This window comes from Remersonia thermophila, chromosome 4, assembly GCF_042764415.1.
Source record: "Remersonia thermophila strain ATCC 22073 chromosome 4, whole genome shotgun sequence".
In the NCBI taxonomy this organism is placed as follows: Eukaryota; Fungi; Ascomycota; class Sordariomycetes; order Sordariales; family Chaetomiaceae; genus Remersonia; species Remersonia thermophila.
Genome location: NC_092220.1, coordinates 1,644,704 through 1,667,974, shown reverse-complemented (window position 1 = coordinate 1,667,974; position 23,271 = coordinate 1,644,704). Strand labels below are relative to the sequence as shown.

The following is a 23,271-nucleotide window of genomic DNA, read 5'->3' as shown; positions in this document are numbered from 1 at the left end:
GCCGAAACAGGGACAGGTTCAACCGTTCGTCAACCCCGCCGCCGGTCCAGAACGCGGAAGCCAGGCCTATCCACCGGCGACCGCAGCGGAGGACTGACGGCGAAGTCTTGCACTGCAAAAGCCTTATCATCTTAACAACCCCCCTCGATTACCTCTTCGAGCAACCCAACAATACTCGTCAATATATCTCCATCGCAAGCCGTGTTTGCACCCAGCGGATGGCTCCCGCATCTCAACACAACGCATCACGGCCACGATAACATGGCTAACATCGCCCCTGTCGCGTTCTCCGTACGCTTTAGTAGTACGTTAGCTCCCGCTCTCGGGACGATGGCCCTGGCGTCTCCAAAACGCAGCGCCAACAAAACACCAAAACGCAGACTCGGCTTCCAAGCCACTGCCGGGACCCCTGTTTAGGACCGTGCACCCGGATCAACGAGGGCATGGCTCGGGGCTCGGCAGCGTCATCCGCATGCTAGCGCCTGACCAGTGGTTTGCCCGCTCGGCTTCGCTCTCTCTGGCCGGGGGGGGGGGGGGGGGGGCTGAAAGGCATCTGTGAACCTTCATTCTTGTCCCCGATAGTTAAAGCCCTTTCCCTGCGGCCGAACCGGACGTGAGCCGGCACTTGTTTTCGGTGTTGATATTCGTGAATCTCTCCATGCTCATCTAGCTACGTACGGGTAGGCGTGTAGGACATCGTCGGGTAATTTTATGAACAACGTGATTGTTAAGGAACTCTTTGCACTAGACCCTGAGGCAACTTTACTTTATCTGTTGTCCATCATCGTCTTCCATGATCTCCAACCATCCACGATAGACAAAAGCACGATGCAAGACGCAAGACGCTGAGATGGTATGGGACCCTAGCCCAAGTCATCATCTTTCCGGCTGTCTCATGTGAAGCAACGTCCAAATCAACAAATCAAACATTTCAACCAAACGCCCTCATCCCATGCCTGTCATATCGATGACCTCCAGCCATCTGCGAAAAGACTCCCGAGCAGCCTTGAGCAATCCAAGGCTACGCCTTCTTGACGTGCACCTCAAGCCCAGACTGCACCACAAAGAACGACGCATTCGCCTTGAGGGGGCGGTCCGGGTGGGCCAGCTGGAAGCGGTAATCCCTCAGAAGCCGAGGCACGACCTTGTTGATCTCAAGCAAGGCCAGGTTGCGGCCGATGCAGAGATGGCTTCCGCCGCCGAACTGTTGAGAGGAGGGCAATCGTCAGACTCGCGAACAACAATGGCACTCCCGGGGTTGAGAGAAGGGCTTACCTGGAACATGTATCTCTCCATCCTCTTTGCCTTCTCCTCGTCCTCCAGCCACCTCTCGGGCCTGAACACGTCCGCATCCTGACCAAAAATCTCTTGATCTCTGTGCAGCACCCACCCGTTGCACGCGACGGTCGTGCCGCCGGGGAAGAAGTGCCCATCCAGCTCCGCGCCCTCCGGCGGAACGAGGCGGGTGATGTTGAGCCCGACCGCGGGCCTGACGCGCATCGCCTCTTTGAGGCACGCCTGCAGGTACGCGAGGCCCTGGGACTGGTTCCAGGTGAGGTTGCCGGAGGCGGGGATGGCGCCGGTCCGGACGGCATCGGCGAGCTCGGCGAGAATGAGCGAGTAGACGCGTCGGTCGGCGAGGATGTGCCAGAAGAAGGATTGCATGGTCGAGGCGGTTGAGTCAGAGCCGGCGAAGCTGGAAGGGCGTTGTTAGCTGGTGTGTTGGAGGTGACGCCCCGAGAGCGGGAAGAGGGAGTCCTTACATGGCGCCATGTGCTACGGCAAACACATCTCCCTCCCCAAACCTCTCTGGATCCTTCAGGTGCCCCTGGATCAAGCTCGCCATGAGATCCCGCCTCCCGTCGCCGTTGCGAAGCAGTCCCGCATTGTCCTTGTCAAACGGCTGGCGACGGGCCATCTCCTCGAGCGCCATGCGCGTGATGAGCGCGTTCTTGGTGCTCAACCACGGCACGAATTTCCACAGCGGGTTTCGCCTCAACAGGTGGTCCAGCTCTGGCACCTGCCCGACGATGCCGTTGTACATTTGCGAGCGGTCGATGGTCTTGATAGCATTGTCCACGTCGCGGCCCTCAGCGAGGAAGCCGAAGCTCCGGCTGAAGGCAACCTCTCCGAGCACGTCAAAGGCGAAGTAATGCAGGTAATCCCCGAGATCAAACACCCCCTTGCGACCCGCAATGTGCTCCTCGATCTTCTTCATAAAGAGCTCAATGGTGTCGTCAATAAACGGGCTCAGCTGCTGCATGGCCGCCATGCTATACGGCACGTTCGCCACCCGTTTCTTCATGGCATGCACGTCCTCCCTCGTCTCGGTGAAGATATCCGGATTCTCGGGCGGCGGGAACACGCCGTAAAAGGGCGTCTTGAAGAAGCGCTTTCCCGCGCTGAGCAGCGTGCGCGCGGCCTCGGGTGACGAGACGGACACCTCGTTGGGCGCAATGCGCACCACGGGGCCGTATTTGCGGTGGAGCGCGATGTGGTCGAGGTGTGTGCGCCCCGAAGCGGTGGAAAAGACCTTCCAGAGGCGGGAGACGGAGGCAAGGAAGGGTCCGGGGTATTTGCGGAGGGGGGAGGCGTAGCGACGGTAGAGGGCGCGGATGAAGAGGGTAGCAAGGAGGATGAGTGCCCAGTGGGTGGTGATGGCGGTCACGGCGGTGGCGAGGAGAGCCCGGACGGGGGAGCCATCCTCGACGGCGTGGAGGACGCCCATGGCGATGGCGTGGCGATGGTCAATAGGAACGGCGGTGGGATAAATGGGGAGGATGATAGGGGGTTGGACCTGCAACGAACGCCTTGTCCCCGTCTCGCGAGGGTGCGCGAAGCCCGCGACTCCTCCTCAATCAACAAACCACAACGGCAGTGTCCAGGGCAACTATTGCAGTTGCTCGTCCTGCCACCGACCTTTGGTTATTATACGTGATAAGCAATGCAACTCCTCAGGCCTAGAAGTGAGGGACGGGACACATGCCCGGCGGGCTGGGAGTTATTAACCAGGAAGCTCCAGACCAACGGACGGAGTTCGACTCTATCAAGCCGCCCCCTCCCCTCCGGGCATGGGTTGCCGTTACAGCCCGGTTGTGTGAAGCTAAGTGGCAGTACGCCACTCTTCGTGTTGATCAACATCATGGAAGGATTCCGGGCATCATCTGCCGGGCAACTTCTCCAGCGCCTGGGAACCGTGTCGGCTGATGGTTGCTGACAGCCAAGCAAGCGCCGGCTGAAGATTGACCGCGCTGCGGCTGGCCAGCCATCCATGCCACTGACGTTCGGGACTCTCCCGCCCATTCGGGCCCATTGGCCCTGTCTCAGCGGTGTGATGGTGCTTGTCTGGCTAGCTGAGCAACGTGCTTGGTTGTTGTGGTTATGCGCGGCAATGATGACATCCAATCAGGGGCATCGGATTTCGGAGTCAGAAATAGAGAGCGAGTTACGCGGGGCTGCCAGGAGGGTGGGAGTCGAGGGGATGCGGAGAAGATGGGGAACTGAGGAGGGAGGGGACGGGGGCGCTAACAGACGACGGATCTGGGGAACTGGAGACAAGTCCCGACGAAGTGGCCCTCGCGCAGCGAAAGCCCAGGAACGGTGGACCATTTTCTCCTTGGTCTTGCTTCTGACCCAAAGCCATGTTCCCGGGAGCGGGAAGCACCTAGAAATGGACTGCTGTCAATGCAAGGCGAATGACTACAGGTATTTAGGACCCGTCAAGCTCCATCACGCCAGCGTTACATAAGAGGCGAGTCAGCATTCTCGACAAGTGGTGTCCTGAGAGCTCCCTATTCTACTGCACCTATGCTCTGCTCTTAATGATTCTCCCTCGTGTTTCGGTAGCACTCACTTCTGCATCATGCAACACGGAAGGAAGCCAAGGACCCCAAAATGGACGGCTCGTGCGGGGTGTGAGTCAAGGAGTGCTGGGTGTGTAAATACGTTCAAGTGCCCCTCCGTCGGCACTTGTTCTGGGCCTTGGCTGGCCATCCGGGTGCCTTTTCCGTGACCCGCCGGGACGTGCCATGATGGATGCATGCTTTCACGCCATCAAGTTGGAGAGAGCTAGCGAGGTAGAATTCGCTTCTTTCCTCAAGCTACACGCGCTGATGTTGGGAACTGGAACGGAGGGAGGGAGGACGAGGTGGTGGGTGAAAGGGTTGGGATGGATTTCGCACGCGCGCCGGTTTGCTATGTCGAGGTGAAACCAAGAGATGGGCTTCGGGGACATGGACCTGCTGTGGCTCATAACTTCGATCCCGGCATCGCCGCCGGACGTGAGTGTGCGACGCCGGCCAACTCAAATGCCGTTACTCCGTAGATCGCACCGAAGCCTCTGACCTGCATCGCCAACACGGTCATGCCACACTTTGCACGCGCGTCACGCGGTGTAACAGCCCAAATACCAGGTCTCCGATGCATAGCGACTCTACCTCAGGTAACAACACATGAAGACATGCGAAGAAAGCCTTTTGTTTTCCTCCCGCCGATGACTCCAAACTCCAAGATATACCCATGCAAAATCTGGAGGGCCAGGGGGAGATACTGTCCTCCGGCGTCCCATCCATCGCGCACCGGTGATTAGAGGACCTCCGCCTTGCCAGCCGCCTTCTTCTTCTGGTTCTTCAACTTCGCCTTCCGCTCCGCGATCTCCTTATCCAGCTTATCGTCGTTGCTCTCCGGCAGCGGCGCGGCCTTCTTAGCCTTCTTCTTAGGCCTGTCTCCCTCCTCCTTCGCCGGCTCCTTCGCCTCCTCTGCACCGGGCCCATCCTCCAGCGGCTTCCTCTTCTTGCTAATGTTCGCCTGCTCCGCAGCCGGCCGGGCCTTGCCTGGCAAGGCACTCGGCGCTTGCTGGCCGTCGGGCACAACCTTGGACTCATCCAGCCACAGCTCATCGGTCTGGTAGATGGGCAGGGCGGCGGTCTCGGGGCCCTTGATGTAGATGTTGCGGACGTTGCGCCAGCCCTGTGGGACAAACCGGCTGACGAGCTCGCGCACCACCGTTTCGACGTTCTCCATCAGCTTCTCGGGCTCCCACCCCGCGTAGCCGACGCGCACGGCCGTGTTGGTCGACGGGCTAAGGTGCACCAGGGCGGCCCCCATGGCCCGACGAATTTCGGCCGCCATCTCCTCCGCAGGCCGCGCGTTGGCGTTCTCGGCCGGGTCGCGCTTCGCCTTCTTGCCTCCCGTCTTGGCCACGGGCGCACGCTTGCCATCAACCTTGGGCCGCTGGGCCATCAGCACGACCGGAATGGGCCGCTTGACGGTCGTCTTGTAAAAGGTCTTGCCAAGCGCCTTGGGCAGACGGTTGATGATGCGGTCGTCGCCAAGGAAGACGTGGTGCTCGCTGAAAAGCTTGCGCTGGGCCTCGAAGGCCTTGAACTTGGAGCGCAGGTGGCTGATGTCGACGACGCGGCCGATCTTGGCGCGCAGGTCCTCGGGGAACTCATCGGCGACAAGGTTCTTGTAGTAGCGCTGCGGATCGGCCGTGATCAGGCAGATGCTAGTGTCTTCGGCCGTGTTGAGCGGATGAGGGAGGATGATCTTGCCGGGTTGGAGACCTAGAAAGAGCCGGGCGCGTCAGCAGAAGGGGGGGGGGGGGACCGTCAAGCCAATGGATGGGTTACGTACGGTTGGAATCGTGGATATGCTTCTTGGTGGTCAGAGTCAGCCAGATGGGCGTCTCGGCGACGGTCGACTCCTCGTCGGCGAGCAGATCCTTTTTGCCATCCTCCCGAGGTTTCGCGGCGGCCTTCTTGATGTGAGCGACGAGGGCCTTGCAGGCCTTGAGGGCCTGGGCCGAGTCAACGGGAACCACCTCGGCCTCGGAGGCCTTGGTGACAGCTGTGGACTTGGACATTGTCGCGAGATCGGGTATATCGGCGACAACGGATCCGGTGTTTGTGATGCTGCCGTTGTTGTTCCTGGTTGTTGAAATGCAGAAGCACGTCCAAGAAATTTTGGCTTATCGGGGAGCCAGTTTTTCCGCTTATCGTTTGGCTGACAGAGCGCGACGGCCTGTGGGGCGCCATTCCGCTACTTGCTCAGTCGGGCAAGTGGGGCGCAAGGGTGGAGTCAGCCACACCATCATCACCAAACGGCTGCCAGGTGAACCCTTGAGATACCTCGACTCAACTGCTTCACAGCACAGAGCATCTACCAAGCTACCTTACTTCACAGTAATTTTGCTAACTTGAGCAAAGTACCTAACTATACAATACATCCCACAGCGCTGCTGTCCATCCGTCGTCTCATACCAACAACAAAAACAGCCAGACCGCCACCATTTTATCGTCCTCCATCCCCGAAAGACCTAAGTCATCCGAAAAAAGAGGCTAGGATACACAGGATTCGTGACAAACAAAGACAACGAAAGCAAGAGAGAACAAGCAAACGGTATACCGACAAGACGCCATGCGCTATGCAACCCTCGCAGCGGAAAGAGACAGAGGGCAGATGAAAAGGACCACCCTGTGAACAGCAGGGAGAAAGAGGCAACACCACCTGGCAGAAACCCACTCAAAAGACCAACCCTAAAGGACGGGCCATCCTTGACATGGTACCCAAGACACGCCTGATATCAGGGTGCAAGCGAAGCCATGGCTTAGGGCGCCGTGATAACACCATCTCGCCCCTCTAAGGAGTCTTAGGACGCTTCCAGTAGTATTGCTATTCACCGCATCGTCAGCAACTTGGGCTACACGTCTTCCCGATCGACGAAAAGAAACCCACCTTATGCTGCTTCCGGCAAGCCCTCAAACTCGGCTTCCTCAGCCCATCTGTCACCGCAATGCGCCGCTGCTCATCATCATCCAGCTCTGGCGTGTAGTAGTACTCGCTCTCGAGCGGCTTGCCCGCCGCGTCCTTGCCCTGCCGCCGAATAATTCCCACGCAGGGGGTCGACTCGATAATGACACGAAGCTGCTCCTTGCTGACGGTGCGCCTCTCGTCTGCAGGCAGGTTGTTCATGATGGTTGACAGCGGCGTCGACGACAGCCGCGAGAATGCCAGCTGGTTGATCATGTGGTTGCGGAGCGTGGCGGCGGCTTCCTGGGTCATGCCGGCGATGGTTGCGGGATCCGAGGGCGGGGCTGGGGTCGTCGGAGTGGTGGTTGCCGACTGGTTGTTGCCGTCGTTGGTGCTGGCGCTGGAGGAGTTGGGGTTGGTGATGCCCAGCGGGGAGGACTCGAGGGCCTCGGCCAGCGAGCTCCGCGGGCGCACCTTCTTGGTGGTCACTGCCGCCGATGAGAAGCTGCCGCCAAAGGCAAAAGAATGGAGCATCGGGTCGTTCTCGTTCTCGTTGTCGTCGTCATCGTCCGACAGCGGGTCGCTGAGGTCGCTGGAGAAGCTATCGCCCGCCTGGGTCGCGAAACTGGTGTCCGCGGCGCGGGACTTGGCAACGTGCGGCAGCTTCTCATCGCCGCTGGCATCCTCGTAGATCTCGACCGGGGCGTCATCCTCATCCTCCTCGTGAGCACCACGGGCAATCAAGCTGTCAATGCTCGCGTTCGAGGTCGTCATGTTGGCAGGCGTGGGAGACTCGGGGCTGGCAAAGCGGGTCGTCCTCCTCAGCGGGCTGCCGGGCAGCTCAGAGCCGGCCCTCGTGCCCCTCCGCGGCGATTCATCCCAGGTGGAGTCGCTCAGGTGACCCAGCGCATCGTGGTCCTTATCCTTCCGCGGCCAGAGCACCAAAACACGTGCGTCCTGGACATCGAGCATGAGCTCGGCGCCCTCCGTCTCAGACGTGAACGAGTCGCCCTTGGCCAGCTCCCAGGTCTGGCCTTGGCAGTGAAGCTTGAGGCCGTTCCAGCCAGTGCAGACGATCTCGATCTTGTTGGGCTCCAGCGGGTTGCTGGCGGCGATGTAGCGGGCCTTGACGTGAACGCGGCTGATGAGGCGGTTCGCCGAGAGCTGGTAGTGAGAGGAGCTGCTGGATCGACCCATGAGGAGCACCTCGCCGTTCTCATTTAGCTGGACCGACGGGACGCTCGAGAGCGGGGTTCGCTCCGAGGCCGTCGAGAGGGTCCGCTGGATTGTGGGACGCGACCCGACACGCGGCGGGCTGGACGAGAGGATGCCGGTGCTCGAGGTCGGCACGGGCGTCGGATACTTGAGGAAGGCATTGGAGCTTGCATGCCGCTTCGTTGGCCGCGGCAGGCCTGGAGATGAAGATAGGGGCTCAAAGGCAGGGAGGAGGGAGGGGGCAGGACGCTTAACGCCGGCCACGGTGGGCAGCGTGGGCTCGGCGGTCTTGGTGCCGGTCGACGGAGAAGAATCCATTTCTCTCGACCTGTCACGCCGTGGTCATGACAATTCCAGATCCAACAGATCTCCCAGATGCCGGCAATGCCTTAGACGGCGTGGGATGGAAATCGCAGAGTTCGAGTCGCGATAAAACGCGTCGTCTGTGGCTCCTTGGCGGCCAGCTCGGACACGCTGCTGCGGCGTTTTTACGTGTAAGTCGCGGCCGTGCAAATCCAAGGTCCCGAGAGGCCGAAGTATCGAAATCGAAAGCTGCAGTCGGAATCACAAAAAATTGTCGAGTCGGCCGGTGGAATGGTTGAATGGGTGGTCGGGTGAGGTGGCCGGTAGAAGCGAGACGAAAAGCCAGGTTGGTGGGGATTTTGATAGCTTTTAAGAGTCGTGGTCGTGTCTGCGGGACTCGCACGGAACCCGTTGCAGACGCGGTTTCTGGGCGCGTTTGGCGTGTCTGGCCCACCCAAGGGCGCGTCCCAAAGGGGGCTGGGCGCCGCTGTAAAATACCGGCCCGTGGCGGTCAACCGCCGCCAACTGGCGTATCCGTCACCCCTAACCCAGGGCAGCTAACCCCCATGACCTTGCTCACATGCCAACATTGACGACGACCCGAACCCTGGTTTCATGAATGGGTCCAAGGAAACATGCCCAGATGCAATGCGCTGTCTTCAAAATCCGAATCAAGCCCCATTGGGTCGTTGTCGTTGACGCATCTCGATGTGTTACAACAGCAGGCCTCTCCCCAACTGTCCAGTCCAACAATGTTCAGGGAGACGAACCACCCGCTTCATCGCCTCGGTCGCGACAAGATCTACGGGACCAAAAAACTCTAGTGACACGAAATTCCCATGCCACTACCTAACCAAACTTTGGACAGGCACCTCGGTGTCTCAACTGATCAAGCCTTGGCGAGGCGTCTTCATTCTTCCAGACAACGTCATCTTTAACAACCAATAATAGATCCACAGCGGCTGATCCCAGCAGCAATTACAACATCCCTGGCAACACATACGATACATATCCTCCAGGGAGTCGTCGTCTATGGGACCAGGACCGAGAAAAGTTCCCTACTTATGTACGTGAGCAAATTGGCCTTCTCACCTCCATTGTGACTTTACATGCCTTCTCCTTATCCTCTCTTTGTTTTCTCTTCATGACGTCACAGGGCAGCTTACAATGAACCCAAAACTGCGAACCGGTCCAACATGCTTTTCTCTAAGCGCGGCCTGCGTGCTATGGTATCGCTATGCTAGCAAACCATCTAGTCAGATATTGTTGATGTTCCTGGCTCTCAACGCCTGTGCTCATGGTTGGAGGAACTTCCCCCAGCACCCCCCGAGTCCCTCAAGCTCATGAAACAAAACTTCTCCTTGATCTTACGGTTGCGCTCCTCCCGTTCCCTCTGTTTCTGCTTGTATGTTTCGCACTGCCAAGTAGGATCGTATTCCTTCTTAGTGTCGAGGTAGCCGCAGTTGCGTCGCTCTTTGAACTTGTTACACTCGACAAACTTTCCGTTCCCAGTCCTGTGTTTCAGGCTGCATGGGCAAACGTATACGATCGAGGTGCACATTTTGATGCTGAGTAAATTCTGCGTTTTTGGCACAAGTTGTAGTGTGTTCTGAACAGGGCTGGTAATTGCCGCGTCCGTTTAAGAAGCGATGACTATGGCGCTTGAGAGTTGAAAAGATACCAACAAAGGGTAGATATCTGGTAGGAACGTTGGAACGTGAATAGAGCAAGCTTTGACAAAGAGTATGAAGTGACTTTAAGAAGGTATTCAGAATGGGAGCAACGCCGTCTGTGGCTTCTCTGCTCTTATAGAGCCGTCTGACACCGAGACTCGTTGATGTTCAAAGGATCATTTACGTGAACCTAGCAGCCTGCCGGACTTACCCTCTCGGAAGGCAGGAACGAGGCCATGGATTTGGCCCTATGACCGACACATTTGTCGCCTCCACATGGCTACTGGTTGGATATCAAGCGAATACCCAAGTAACGGGCGTCGCAAATCGTGAGGCCGCGGGGAAGTCATGTCCCGGTAACCAGCCTCAACCAGTGCCCTGACCCGTAATCGTTGCTTCAGGCCAGAAGGCAAGCCATGGTCACTCCGCCTCGACCCGTATCATGGATCAATTGGCCCTAGGCCCCACTGCAGATCTGTAAGGAGTGCTGTGCCGCCGGTTTAGCCCTGCGTTGACTGTTCTGTCTCATCCTTGTTTTCGATGTTACTGGGGCGGAGGGAGCGCCCTGCCACACAAACAAGGTGTCGGTTTGCTGGTGGGAACTAAGCACAGGTGGCAAGCAGAATCCTTCCGATTCTGACCGGAGAGCAGAGGTCATATCATGGGAGCAGGACATGAAAACACAACTTGGTCTGCTGGGATGGATCATACCTAGTCCCGCTTGACAACTACCTAAACTGTATACTCTTTGAACTCCTGCCTCCACACATTGGGCATCGCCGAAGAGCAACGGGACATTGAAGACCCCCGATCTGAGGTAGATGAATGGAGAGGAAGGCAAGGACAAGGGAGATCAAGCTCGGCAATGCAAACATTGCAAAACCAGAGGAGCATCTTCCGAAGGATGGGGATCAGCGAATGCGAAACATGCTCAAAACTTGAGAGTAAGCCATATTGCTTGATCGGATACGCCGGGGGAGATGGAAGATGGTCAAGACCTGGCCGGGGGCTAACGGTTGCTCGAAAATATGGTTGGAAGGATCAGGTCTTAGGAAGAGGCGGCACACAATGGTTCTGGTCGGACCCCATGATTATTAAGCAGGAGGTCTTTCTTGTGGAGAAAGTTAAGTGTTTATAGCTATTCTGAGACCGATGACTCTTTGGACATTGCTCCGGCTGGCCCAAGCCAACCCCCAGATTGACCTGAATGCGTTGCCGACACGACAACGGAGTGTCGCATTATGGAGGGCTAGTTCAATGGTGCCTAGATACCTTAGATCGATCTCTGAGTAACATCGTGTAAGAGTAAGTTGCCCGACTTGATCCATGGGTGAAGGTCTTATACCTGTTGAACTGAGAAATAACCGGGTTGTCCACAATTGCCCTCCCTATCGCTCTTCCTGCTATCACCAAGAAGTGGAACAAATAATCCATCTAGCCCACAAATGCTGCCTCTTCCGGGGCCCTCTGACATGTTCCACGGCTAGTAGTCACCTGGGCATTACATGCCTCCAGGAACGCCAAACGCCAGCCCGATCCAGCCCATACTTCAAAGAAAAAGAAAGAAACCCCTCCTCATCAAAGATCGCCAGCATCCTCCGGGTATAACGCCGGCCTCGGCTCCGACCTTCCTCTGTACAGGTTCAATGGCCCGTAGAACTGGGCAAAGGTGTCCCGCAGCAGGTCGTCCGAGAGCTGCATGTGTTCTCCTGGCGCAACCAGAAACTTGAGCCCACCCTTGCGGTCGAGGGCACGGAGACCCAGCCAGTCCTCGGTGTACAGCTTCCGAGCGCGCAGGGGGGTGCTCTCTGTCCCATTCATCTCCTCGAACCAGGCCGACTCCTTGGGGATGGCGGTGGTATCGTCTTCAAACATGTACATGACGAAGTACTCGAGGTTGGCGATGTTCTTTTTGTATTGCTCGTTCTTGACATCGCGCTCGTTGTTGATGTCGGCAAGAAAGTTGGAGTGCTCCAGGTACTGCTCGTACTCGGCTGGGTTGCGGTAATACTGGGCCGGCACGACCTTGCCCTGCACCGTGTTGCTCCAGGCGTCATTCTTAAGCCAGGCCATGGCCGCGCGGCAGAGCCAGTCCGTGGGCTCGCAGTCGCGGAAGGTCGTGATACCGTTGTGCTGCGAGCCGAAGGTGACGAGGCTGCGCACGGGCGGGTTGTTGCAACGCTCGACGTAGGCGCGCAGGAACTGGCCGCCTTGAGAGAAGCCGAGGGCATCGATGGCTGGCGCGGTGGAGAGGATCGGGTGAGCCGCGATATCGGCGCAGACTTTGGCGACCTGTTCCGTTACATTGCCGACAAAAGACGAGTAGCGGTCCCGCGACTCGCTGTCGTCGATTCGGATCGAGTAGACGAGCGTTCCGGGATTCACTTCTTCGGCGAGTTCGGCTACACGGCGCATTCCCTCGCTCTGGTAACTATCGCCTAGGCCTGGGCTGCGAGTTAGTGGTGGTCCAAACCAGAGGGAAAAAGTCGCACGCACCATGCCAGATCACCAGCGGCAGTGGGGTGTCGTCGTCGTCATCGCTAAGGGCCGTCTGGACAGGCTTCGCGATAGCGGTTCCAAGAAGCGAGCCGACCAGAAGCAACCGTAACGGATTAACAACCGCCATGCCGAAAAAGAAAGTGGTTGATGATGCAGACAAAACTGTCGGATTAGAATTAAGAACGCTGGTTACGGAAGATGACAGATTCAAAGCCCTCTAACCGCTGATGAGGCAGCAGAAGACACAGAAGAGTTGGTTGATGGTTCACCAGGTGAGCTTGTCGCGCGGCTGCGTAGCCTTATCGCCCACCTTATCAGGTGGATGACATAAGCCATCTCCGGTGCAACGTTAGTGGGTCCGAAAGAGACTACAAAACCTTCCACCATGTTCTGTTTGGGTTTTTGCTTTTCCTCAACTCCATTTCTTTCCACGTGGGATGAGCTGGATGTTGACATTGTAGCGCGACACTTTCCTGAGTTTGCCACCAGCTGCCTACCCTGCTCCGTGTTGCACTGTAAGTCCATGGATGTCCCTTCTTTGCAGCCATTTCTCTTGAGCACCATGATGATATTAGGTTTCCAAAAAAACATGTTTCAAGACGGGGCTGAAGTCTTTGATGATAACTGCACCTGCTGAAGCTCATTTTCGTTTTCTTTGGCTAATGCAGTTCTGCCTGGGGAGTGCAGCAACTAACTCGGTTGTAGAACAATGCTATTGTAGCATCTGACGATTCAGAACGGTTGAGTGAGGCGTGACCCATGAAGTGTCTGCGCACCAGGCGAATATGCTCGGACCCCGACTCGAAGACGTCATCCTAGTGGCCGTCCAGTGATGCTGAGGAATGTATCTGGGTGACCTCCAGCTCCTTGGTTGGGCTCGAACGAGTCCGTCTGGCACCCTTGGTGTTGGCATGATGCTGCTGGTGGCCAAGCTTGGTCAATCTGTCACCACAACTAGTCCCTTTCCTTCACCTTCATTGTAGCAACAGCTGTAGCGAGTTGAAGCAATTTATGACCCAAGGGAGATTTTTCCAGCTACCCTCCATCGGCAAGAGCAATGCCTCCTCGTCATTTGAGCTTCTTTTGCCTCTCCTCCTCCCTCAACACCTTCTCCAGCTTCTTCATCCCAATCATGCGATACAGCGCGAAATCCAAAATCCACTCTCCAAACCACGTCGCAATCCAGACGCGCGTAGCATTTCCGCCGCCCCAGAACCAATCTGGTCTCCCAAACCAGCTCCTCAACAGCAGCGGCCACTCTGGCGCCAGCGCCTTTGCCACCAGCTTCCTCGCGAACTTATCCGTATTCACGGTGGCATTGTTCTGACTGAACGTCAGCCGTCTCTCAAACACGTCCCTCACCCGCTCGTAGATACTGCCCGGCGGCAGGGTGCGGTGGGTCTTGCTCGCAATGTTCGATCGAATGGTTCCCGCCATCACCACCATGACCCTCACGCCAAAGGGCTTGAGCTCGAGGCGCAGCGTGCGCGAGTAGGACGTGACAGCGCCCTTGGTCGCGCAATAGGCGGAGCCAAAGACGTAGGGCGTGATGGCGGCGAGGGAGGCGATGTTGATGATGAGGCCCTTGGCGGAGATCAAAAGATCCGAAAAGGCCGCACACATGGCCATGACGCCAAATACGTTGGTCTCAAAGGTCTCGCGGACATCGGGGATGGAGAGGTCCGTGGCGGGGTGGGTGTGGGTGCGGCCTCTGGGGGAAGGGTAAGCTGTTGTTCCGACAGTCTGTGACAGAAGGGACATACGCATTGTTGACCAGAATGTCGAGCTTGCCGCCGGTGATCTTGGCCACCTCATCATGGCATGTCTTGATGCTGGTTTCGTCGGTGACATCAAGCTGCAGGGTGCTCATTCCCATCTCGGCCATCTCGGCGAGCACGGCCGGATTCCGGGCTGTCGCAATCACATGAACCCCTGGGGAGTCTGTAAGCAGGGGAAAACGGCCTGGGTGATGGCCAGGACGGTGACAACAATACCTTTGTTGTGGAACTCGAGGCACAAGGCGTGCCCGATCCCACCCGGTGTACAACTGCAGAGCCTTAGTTAGTGTCGACTGCAAACGTCATCTCTCACAGATGCGTCGCGGAGCCCAACCAAGCCCAGTCATGTGAAATTTCCTCCACGGGGAACGTACCCGGTGATAAGCACCGTCTTCTGGCCAGGCTTGGGTCCCATGACTACCTAGCTTCAGGATGCAAATATCCTCACTGCAGCAGGGCGTATCAAGAATGTCAGGATGCAACACGTGGTGTGGTGAAATCGTCGATTATCTTGACGACATGGAAGATGGGAGATGTTCAGGTCCGCCGAGGTTTTCGGAGATTCCCCCTGGGCTGTGGCGTTCCACATGCGCATGCGTCATGATTGATCCTGGTCCCCGCTCCAGAAGACGCCGAGAGATCTTATCAGGCGGGGTTAGGGTTGCGCCTGGAAGATGGGCGGCCCGTTCAATGCTTACATAGAGGGAGAGCTCAGGTATCAACGATGATACTTTGGTGTTGATCTCAAGAAACCGCTCTGAGCTAGGCATGGCTTATTGAGGCAATGAATTAACTAAGCGTCTGACTGGGATATGCTGAGCCTTACAGAGCAGGATACGGGTGTAGGCAGGGGTTGATTAGCTACGGAATCCTTCCCAGGCCCCTTCGGCTTTAAGTCTGAAAGGCAACTACGCAGTAATGTCAGGTGGTGAAGAAACTGAACATGCAGCCCAGTACAAGGCCATTGGATATTACATGCTTTCCGGCTTTGCTGTGTTGGCTCTCTAGATCCTCTCTTTTATTCCCCTCTTCACCATCACCTAGGTAGATATTACAGGTTTCATTGTTCAAGGTCCACGCCGAGGCTCCATCGCCCCGCGGGTCAGTCTTGGCATCAAGCATCTCACCTGGGCTCGTGACGATAACAAAAAGACCACTCCAAAAATATATAAGAGCTCAGAAAAAACCAGGGAGTGCTCCTAATTCAAAGCTCAAGGATATTTTGGGCTTCGCATTGCGATGTCGCATCAGGTATAAGGTGCCGAAACAGTAGACACAACACCCCATGCGCTTGAACAACACGTTCCAGGCTGGTAGACGAGAACGATCTTGACGTCAGCTCACCGAAAGCGTACGCAAAAGGATCCCAGATGGCTGAGTAAGTTGCCTTGCCCTTCATGTTGCCTACATAGGTACCTACCTAAGCTGGCAACTCTGGTTCCTCCGTGCCTCTCTCGGCGGGTACCCAGGGCCAACACAGCACAGCCCCGCGTCCCCAAGCAGCTCCCGCTCCAAGGAGGAAGCCTTGCGGCCCGGCGAGGTTCTTGGCCTATCCTTGCCGCAGTCCTTGCAAGTCATGGACGGATGGATAGATTGGAGTGGTGGTTCCCAGGTACCGGGGGGCTGTAGTTGGTTCGTCGTTTGCCGGAGTTGGTCGCTGCTGTTGAAAGTTACCTGGGTCTGAAGCCGATGGCTTTTTATCTCGGACGTAACCCGTATGTTTTCAGCATTTTGTGTGCCCAACATTAGCATTATCCTGCACATTCGAAGCGGCGCATATGGATCAAAATTCTGTTAGTTTCAGATCGCCTGGTTCTTGTGACCACTCTCCTAGTCATGGTAAATGGGTCAAATTGGTGTGTCGACAACATTGTAGTTGTTTTGGAGCCTCATCAACAAAGTTGGGGAGTCTGAAAGAAGTGCTGACGTGTTGGAAGGTGATCGGTTGATCACATTCCCAACTTTAGAAGCCTGAATGTCAAAATGGTGCAAGTTAGCCACGTGAAAACATAAAAGGCAAAAAAGCGGACGTCCAGTCCGTTGTCCCCCAATCCCTGCAGATGAAGCGTTGAGGCGGTGCGTTCTCGAGGTTAGCAATTGTATGTGCGACCCTTAGCTCAGCTCAGATTCTGTACGTTTCACACCCATGTTTGGTGGCGTTCTGCTGTGCGACTGGACCAACCGCTCCATGCTGATCTTCAGCCTTAACGTCTTCTTACATCGATCTTGGCAACATGAGTGAGTTTTGCGGCACACAACTCCGTCCTCTTACTCTTTTCGTTCTGAAATAAAGTGGGGGGGGGGGCGGGGGGGTTCCCGGTGTGATGACCGAGAACAGCTACGCGGGCTGAGTGAGTCCTGGTTCGGGGGATAACGCCGCTGTGCCGCAGCCAGCTTCCTTCATCCGAGTTTCTCGCTTGTGCAGGCACCAACAAACCAGAACAGTGGTTCAGGATACCGGCTTCGGGAGTTCCAGCGGCCCGTGGCGGGTTTTGTGCTCCAATTCCCGGTTGAATTGTGGCCTGTGTACGTCATGTAATACTTGTGTAGGTGTACCGTCCATCATTTGTAGGAGGAGTCAAGGGTGGGATGTTTTGCCTTTCCTGAGGAGTAACAATGCTGTAGCCTGAGGTGGAAGCCGGAAAGCTGAGTCTTTTCAGGATTCCCATGGAACTTTGTATTGTGTGCCATGGTAAACTTCAACGTTGGCCTTACGGTGGTATCCTGGTGGAAGGGTCTCGGATCGGCTTGCTCCCATCCGATGGCGACCCCCGCGGGCTGAGCATCATCGTTGCGTTCTACGCCGCGAGCCCGGATCACAGGTCCACCCCAACGGAATTATTACGGCGGCACAGGGCCACTAGATATGCTCGCATCGGGTTTACACCTCCCTGTCCCACGCTCTGGCTCCTCACCACCCCCAGGCTCCCCTCCGAGCATCATCCGTTTCTAACGACAGGCCCGGTATCCTACGATCTGCCTGCCTGGAGAACCAACGTCGCTAGATCGGGGTTCACCACTCCTCGTCAACTGTTTTCCCAAGTCATCTCCATACCAGACCAGCCAGCCATATTCGATGAGTTAAAGCAGACCTGACTGCACTCGTGACGCATCCGATACGTCCAAGCCTTGGTCTTGCCGGTACGGTTGCTGGTGCAGCGGCCGAAGCCGACATGGTGACCACGAGAACAGAGGGACCTGTCCCCACAGACACAATACCGGGACGGACGACGGTGACAGTAACATCCACAGCCATCAGGGTGACAGACAACACCTTCAATCTTATCCATGAAACGAGACGGCCCGCGACTGAATTGTCACCGACGAACGCTGCAGGATCGAGCGGAACCGGCGGAATTGGGTCGCTGAGACGGACGACAGGCATTATCGTTATTGTGTTGGTGACAATCGCCGCGGGTATCATAATCTGGACGGCAGCGTTCCTCATCGTTCGGCGACACAAGAAGAGGCTTGCAAGCCTGAAGAAATCTGGATCACAGTCAGACAGTGACGGGAACGCGCTTGAGCGGGGGGCGCGACAGACGGCATACACTTCACGGGGCCCATCACAGCGCACGCCAAAGCATGCGGCAGTTCGCCCATCGCGGCACGTCTCGAAGCATACGCACCCTCGCTCCAACTCCCATTCCCACAACACATGCAAGCCAACCATAGGGACGCCCATGTCGGCGATCACCAGCCCGGCGGCGTCAGAGCTCGAGGCGGGCACTTCCACAATCGGGAGCACGCCAAACCCGGCTGAACTTCCAGGCGATCTGCTCATGGAGCCCAGCAAACCGTGGCTTGGCCAGCGCTCCTGGCTGCGCAGCCCATCTCTACAACCGCTTTGGTGTTCGCCTCGGTCGGTGTTGTCGAACCACAGGCGGACGATCCGCGAGTCGTTCGGCGAGAAGATCAACGACCCAGCAGCGGCGCTAAACCAGTTAAAAATCCCCAAACCAACATCGCTATCCTCCTCGGGGCGACCGTCGCCGAAGCCTGCGAGCCCGAGTACGAGGAGTTTCAGGCCATGACTGCCGCTGAGTCCGAGGAGCCCCTCAGCACCCAGGTCATCGGAGAGGTTGGGAACGGGGTTGAATTCTGATGCGTCAGGTCCGGGTGGGGACGGAACAGGACACAGAGGGGAACAGAATGGTGGCACGAGGGAAACGGCGTGACGGAAGCAGTCCAGATCGGCCCAAAACGGATGCGAAGCGTGGATTCGCCCGGAACCTTCCCCCAGGTACCACGCACCGGGAACGACGGGACGACCGATCAGTGAGTCCAAGGCCCGCTTGAACTTGAACCCCGAACCCTGACCGGGAACGGGTTCCCTTGGGTTCCCCACTCTGCTGACAGCATGATCCCCGCCGTGGGATTGACATCACCCAACAAGGACGTAGGCTGTGCCGACATCACGAACGTCATGGAGCGTCCATAAGGAGACAATCCATTCCCTGTCATACCATCTGACGACGTCTCGCCAATCTCTGGTTCTTGCGAAAAGAGATATATCTTGCAGACTCGCCACAAAGCAGAGCCTCCAGCCAGCCTCAAGGCTACAATCAGTTGCATCACTTACACGCTTTCAACAACCAACCTCAGCAATATCACAATACAATGTCCGCCCCACAAACATCAACCAACCGACCGGCCGGGTCTGAACATCAGCACGGCCGGCCGGAAAGGGCCAGTGTCAACCTTACCGCCGTCATTCCCGAGATCGACCCCGAACTGACGGCATCGCTCCTGTCTCCCAAGTTCTCCCACCCGCATCGCCACCACCACCATCACCATCATCACCACCACCACCGCCAACCACACGAGCAAGAAAACAAACCAGAACAACACCAATCCCAACAGCAACAACCGCAACCTGACATGCATCTCCAACCCCCCCACCCAACCTCGACCTCGGGATACATCTCCGACACCCCTTCCTGCGCCTCCGCAAGCGGCATCTCGGACACGTCAACCCCCACCCCCGCCGCCCGCGCTGCCATGGACCACACGGGCGCCTGGCAGCCGCGCACCGACCGGCGTCAGAGCTGGGACAGGCAAGAGTACAAGCACGAGCTGCTTGCGCAGCAGAGGCTGTTTGCCGCCGTGTCGTCGATGGGTCGGAAGGAAGGGGAGGCGAACGGCGAGGTCAAGGGTGACGTTGGGATCGCCGGGTTCTCGGAGGCTTAGCCTGCTAGAGTCGGCGATGAGAAGAATGGTGGCGTGTCCGATCCTGCGGGAGACAGCCAGTATGGGGTGAGTGGTGGCTCTGCACAAGGGAACGAGCCAGGGGCGGTGACAGCCTGGTGGGAAAACGCCAACATGGTGTATTCCGCGGGCAGCGAAGCTTTTTTTTTTTCTTCTTTTTTGACTGATGTATTGTTTTTGCTTTTCTGTTCTTTCTTCTTTCGCAGATTGTTTTCCTTTTCGCTTTTCTCTGCGTAGGCATCGGACGATGAACCCCTTACCGACGCGCGCTGGGTATGGTCTCGGGACTGGTCAGGAGAGTACGGAAACGGACATGGGAACAAGAAAGGGGGAAAAACAACGTGGGTCTGGAATGGCGAAGGATAAAATGGTCATGGAGGATGTGGGAAGCCTGCCCATGGGCAGACCATGAAACGACTGCCTTTCCTTGTTTTTACCTCTACTGTTCGTGTACTTCAGGGGTCATGGGGAATCTGACAACGACCGCCAGACAGTCCGGGATGTTTTGTCACACGATAGGATGGACGATCCCGGAGGTCGAGTAAAGCATGCACGCTTTTATCACCTGGAATAGTATCAAGATCGAGTGACAAACTATCATTATGTGAACTTTGCGAGCCGAAAACCAGCACAACCCTAGTTGCCCTGAACCAATCCTATATACAGTGCTCAATGAGTCGTGGTGGTAAGAGGCTCCTTTCTCTTGTATACGATATACGGTCCAACCGTTTTCTCATCACCGTCGTCATCGATACATCGAAAGCAGAAACCAAAAGCAACACAAATTGGTCAGAACCTCTTTGGTCCCCGGCCATCAACCCCTCCGTTTCTAAAATATTCGGTCACCACCCCGATAGAATAAGCCGCACCTGCCAACGACGCCGTGCCCAAAGCAAGCTTACGGGGCAGACCGGATTTCTTCCTGCTGCTCTGGTTCCCACCCATTTCCTCGCCATGCTTATACGCTCCCGACTCACTGCTGTTGCGAAGGGCTTCTCCGCCGCCACGACGCTCCCCTGCCCCATCTTGCTCGGCCTCTGACCGTAGCCGCGATTCCCCTGGTAGCGGCAGGTCGCAGTAGTTGACAAACCCCGTGGGGCTTGAAAACCGCAGTGCCTTGACCGAAAGGTCGTCGGCGCGTGGCTCGCCAGTCATGTCGATCGGATTGATGGCCGAGAGCCTTCCGCCCTCGTTGGTCCCTGCTTCCTCTGCCGAGGCAGCGACGGTGCTTTCGCGGACCTTGCGGAAAATAAGCACGTCCCCGCTGCCTGAGACAATCTCAAAGCCCTCGGCCTGGAGACGTGCAAAGTGGGGGAGGAACTTGGCTGGGTGGGAAATGCCGGGGAGGACTTCAGCAGGCGTCAGAGGTGTGGTGTGACGGTCTTCTGTGGGGACAGAGGAGGTGGCCTCGGCGATATGAATAGACTGGGTGGTGGGGTCGTAGGCGAGAACTTTGTAGATGGTTGGATTATTTGTGCCAATGTTGTTGGGGTTGGCTTTGGCTGCCTGGTGGGTGGGTGTGTATGTGCCGGTGGTGAGGCGGTCGAGGGCGGGCTGGAGAGGTTCTCCCGAGATGACATTATCCTCCTCTAATGGACAGCCTGTGGTGATCTCCTGGGTCCAGGACTTCGAGAAGTCTTCAGGGAAGTCTTGGACATAGTTCCCTGTCAACGTGAGCTGGGTGGTGGGCATATTCCCGTGTTCAGTCGAGGGCTGGGCATCTGTCACGGTCGAAGATGCTGCAGCGATCTGCGCCATCAGCTCGTCCACCTGCTCATAATGAGAGGAGGATAGATTGTGGGTGGCTGTCTTCTGAGTTTCGATGTTGGAAACTCTTCTTCCAGACCCATTGCTTTCACCGGGACTCATACCCGGCTCAACGTCCGTCTCCGTCGCTGTTTGTGGGAAACCGACCGAGTCATACTCCCGGGAGAGTGTACGTTTCGATTCCATTTGGATGTCCTCCTCTTGATATCCGTTTGACATCGCTTTCGTCTCCGTTTCAGTGTCGTGAGGGGCCTCATAGCTGGTAGCCTTCTTAGCCTCTTGCATAGAGGCAGTAGCGGTTTCCGCGTCGTGCTTCCCGTTGGGCTCGTGGCTGCGGACGGCCTCGTACCGAGATAGCTCCGGCTCTCCAGGCTGTGGTTGGCTGTTCGAAGCGGCGTGCCGGTCATCTGGTTCGTAACAAAAGAAGGGGTCGCGGTACTTGGCCAACTCGTCCACCGGGTATCCAGGCCGACCTTGGTGGATGGCATACGTGCCATCAGGCTCGTTGGAAAAGAAAGGCTTGCGATACGCCTCAAGCTCTGCCGCGTCAGGAGGCTTGGTCTGAAGTTTTTCGTGGTGCTTTCTGTCTGGTTCACGGTAGTGGAATGTCTTGGGGCCACCGAGCTCCTGTGAGCTCGCCAAGGATCCAGTCGTAGTGACTTTCGAACGCTTGTCTGACGTTTGTCCCTGGTTGGATGCAGGAAGAGGAGACGACTTATCCAGCCACTCTAACTCATCGGGTGCGTCGGCCTTATTCCCCAATCGGTTCCATTGGATCTCCTTACCCCTGGATCCCAACATGTTACCATGGACCCGGCTCTCCTCCGTTTCCGGAGCCCAGAAAGCCTCGAACTGCGGCTTGTACGGTTCGAATCGTTTGGCGGTGACTTTTACGTCTTGGTCTGAAAGGTGGCAACTGCCTTCGAATTGCTTCCGGGGCATCTTGCGGTTCGAGATGGGGTCGATTACGTAGTCGGCATCATTTTCCTGTTGGGCCGACGACTTGATCGGCTCACTTGAGGCCCTCTGCTTTTGCTCGCTGTAGCCCTTCTTGTCGCCAAACAAGAAATGTTCCCAAGGAGCTCTCTCCACATCCTCAATGTTCTGGCCTGGTCGGATGCCCTCTGGGTTGTCCGGGGTCCTTCGCGGTGGAGAGCTTGTGTTTCGGCTGCGGCTAGCATGCTGGCTAGCCCCGGGATCCAAATACAGATAGTTGTTAACCACGTTATTGACCACGCGTTTCACATCGTTGGCAACATGTTTGGCGAGAGCGTGTGGATCGCAGGACCGATAGAGATTCTGGCAGTACTTGTTATAGCCTGGGGACTTGCCACGGGTGTAAACGTCGGGGGAAATGTAGTGGATGAAATATGATGACAGGCGGCCGAAGCGATAGCCCCTTATCTGGAGCGACGGGTAGGAGCATGGAGAAGATGTCAGGAGCGACGCGAGAACGGCAGGATGAGCGGCTCTGGCGGTCCGGCAGCGACCAGCAGATGTGGAGGCGAGTGATGATGGCATGGCTGTTTCTGCTCCTTACGAGACCGGTGCTACCTCTGGCATAGCATGCGGGTCAGCTATCTAGATGACGGTGGACGCTCGACACGGCTCGGGTGTGTGACCATGATGACATTCAACGCGGGCTGGAAAGCGGGGTTGTTGTCGGCGTGGTGGCAACTTACAGGACCAAGACGAGAGGCCGTCGACTATCGTCGTTGATGGACTTGAAGGTCGATGAGGATGGAGAGGATACATGTAGCCTTCAGGGGCCGAGGTCCTGAGCTAGGGCGATAATATCAGGGTAGTTGTCGATAGGTGGTCAGACTGGACCGAGAGCAGAGCATGACGTGGTTGGGGGCAAACGCAAGCTCCCTGAAAGCCACGACTTGACACCTCGGAGGGAAGACATGCCTCTATCCGTGGTTGCGGACAAGCCCCGTTACATGCCGAGCCATCCACTATCGCCCCTCGGTGCGCGAATGCAGCAGCCCAGCTGGGTGTGAGAGCCAACGACAGGGGTGCTGCAGCTACTTACAAACTGTGATTCGCCGGTTTCGGTTAACCATGCTTTGGGACGA

At 56.9% G+C, this 23,271-nt stretch overlaps 8 protein-coding genes across 8 annotated transcripts; 1 reads left to right on the top strand and 7 right to left on the bottom strand.

Moving 5' to 3' along the window:
- Positions 1-1,021: 1,021 nt before the first annotated feature.
- On the bottom strand, positions 1,022-2,728 carry VTJ83DRAFT_4609 (uncharacterized protein; the record flags this gene model as incomplete). Its single annotated transcript, XM_071011117.1, has 3 exons — positions 1,022-1,204; positions 1,276-1,696; positions 1,764-2,728. 3 exons carry the CDS (start codon positions 2,726-2,728, stop codon positions 1,022-1,024), a joined length of 1,569 nt encoding a protein of 522 aa, XP_070866059.1.
- A 1,856-nt stretch (positions 2,729-4,584) lies between these two features.
- VTJ83DRAFT_4608 (uncharacterized protein) lies at positions 4,585-5,863 on the bottom strand (the record flags this gene model as incomplete). Its single annotated transcript, XM_071011116.1, has 2 exons — positions 4,585-5,564; positions 5,635-5,863. 2 exons carry the CDS (start codon positions 5,861-5,863, stop codon positions 4,585-4,587), a joined length of 1,209 nt encoding a protein of 402 aa, XP_070866058.1.
- A 776-nt stretch (positions 5,864-6,639) lies between these two features.
- VTJ83DRAFT_4607 (uncharacterized protein) lies at positions 6,640-8,283 on the bottom strand (the record flags this gene model as incomplete). The annotated part of the gene is made up of 2 exons (XM_071011115.1): positions 6,640-6,672; positions 6,736-8,283. The coding sequence occupies 2 exons, from the start codon at positions 8,281-8,283 to the stop codon at positions 6,640-6,642; spliced, it is 1,581 nt and encodes a 526-aa protein (XP_070866057.1).
- Positions 8,284-11,519: 3,236 nt separating this feature from the next.
- VTJ83DRAFT_4606 (uncharacterized protein) lies at positions 11,520-12,567 on the bottom strand (the record flags this gene model as incomplete). Its single annotated transcript, XM_071011114.1, has 2 exons — positions 11,520-12,385; positions 12,438-12,567. 2 exons carry the CDS (start codon positions 12,565-12,567, stop codon positions 11,520-11,522), a joined length of 996 nt encoding a protein of 331 aa, XP_070866056.1.
- A 941-nt stretch (positions 12,568-13,508) lies between these two features.
- On the bottom strand, positions 13,509-14,633 carry VTJ83DRAFT_4605 (uncharacterized protein; the record flags this gene model as incomplete). The annotated part of the gene is made up of 4 exons (XM_071011113.1): positions 13,509-14,151; positions 14,204-14,372; positions 14,435-14,487; positions 14,593-14,633. The coding sequence occupies 4 exons, from the start codon at positions 14,631-14,633 to the stop codon at positions 13,509-13,511; spliced, it is 906 nt and encodes a 301-aa protein (XP_070866055.1).
- Positions 14,634-17,535: 2,902 nt separating this feature from the next.
- Positions 17,536-18,002, bottom strand: VTJ83DRAFT_4604 (uncharacterized protein; the record flags this gene model as incomplete). The annotated part of the gene is made up of 2 exons (XM_071011112.1): positions 17,536-17,707; positions 17,770-18,002. The coding sequence occupies 2 exons, from the start codon at positions 18,000-18,002 to the stop codon at positions 17,536-17,538; spliced, it is 405 nt and encodes a 134-aa protein (XP_070866054.1).
- Positions 18,003-18,838: 836 nt separating this feature from the next.
- On the top strand, positions 18,839-19,408 carry VTJ83DRAFT_4603 (uncharacterized protein; the record flags this gene model as incomplete). The annotated part of the gene is made up of 1 exon (XM_071011111.1): positions 18,839-19,408. One exon carries the CDS (start codon positions 18,839-18,841, stop codon positions 19,406-19,408), a length of 570 nt encoding a protein of 189 aa, XP_070866053.1.
- An 807-nt stretch (positions 19,409-20,215) lies between these two features.
- VTJ83DRAFT_4602 (uncharacterized protein) lies at positions 20,216-22,714 on the bottom strand (the record flags this gene model as incomplete). Its single annotated transcript, XM_071011110.1, has 1 exon — positions 20,216-22,714. The coding sequence occupies one exon, from the start codon at positions 22,712-22,714 to the stop codon at positions 20,216-20,218; it is 2,499 nt and encodes an 832-aa protein (XP_070866052.1).
- Positions 22,715-23,271: the final 557 nt, after the last annotated feature.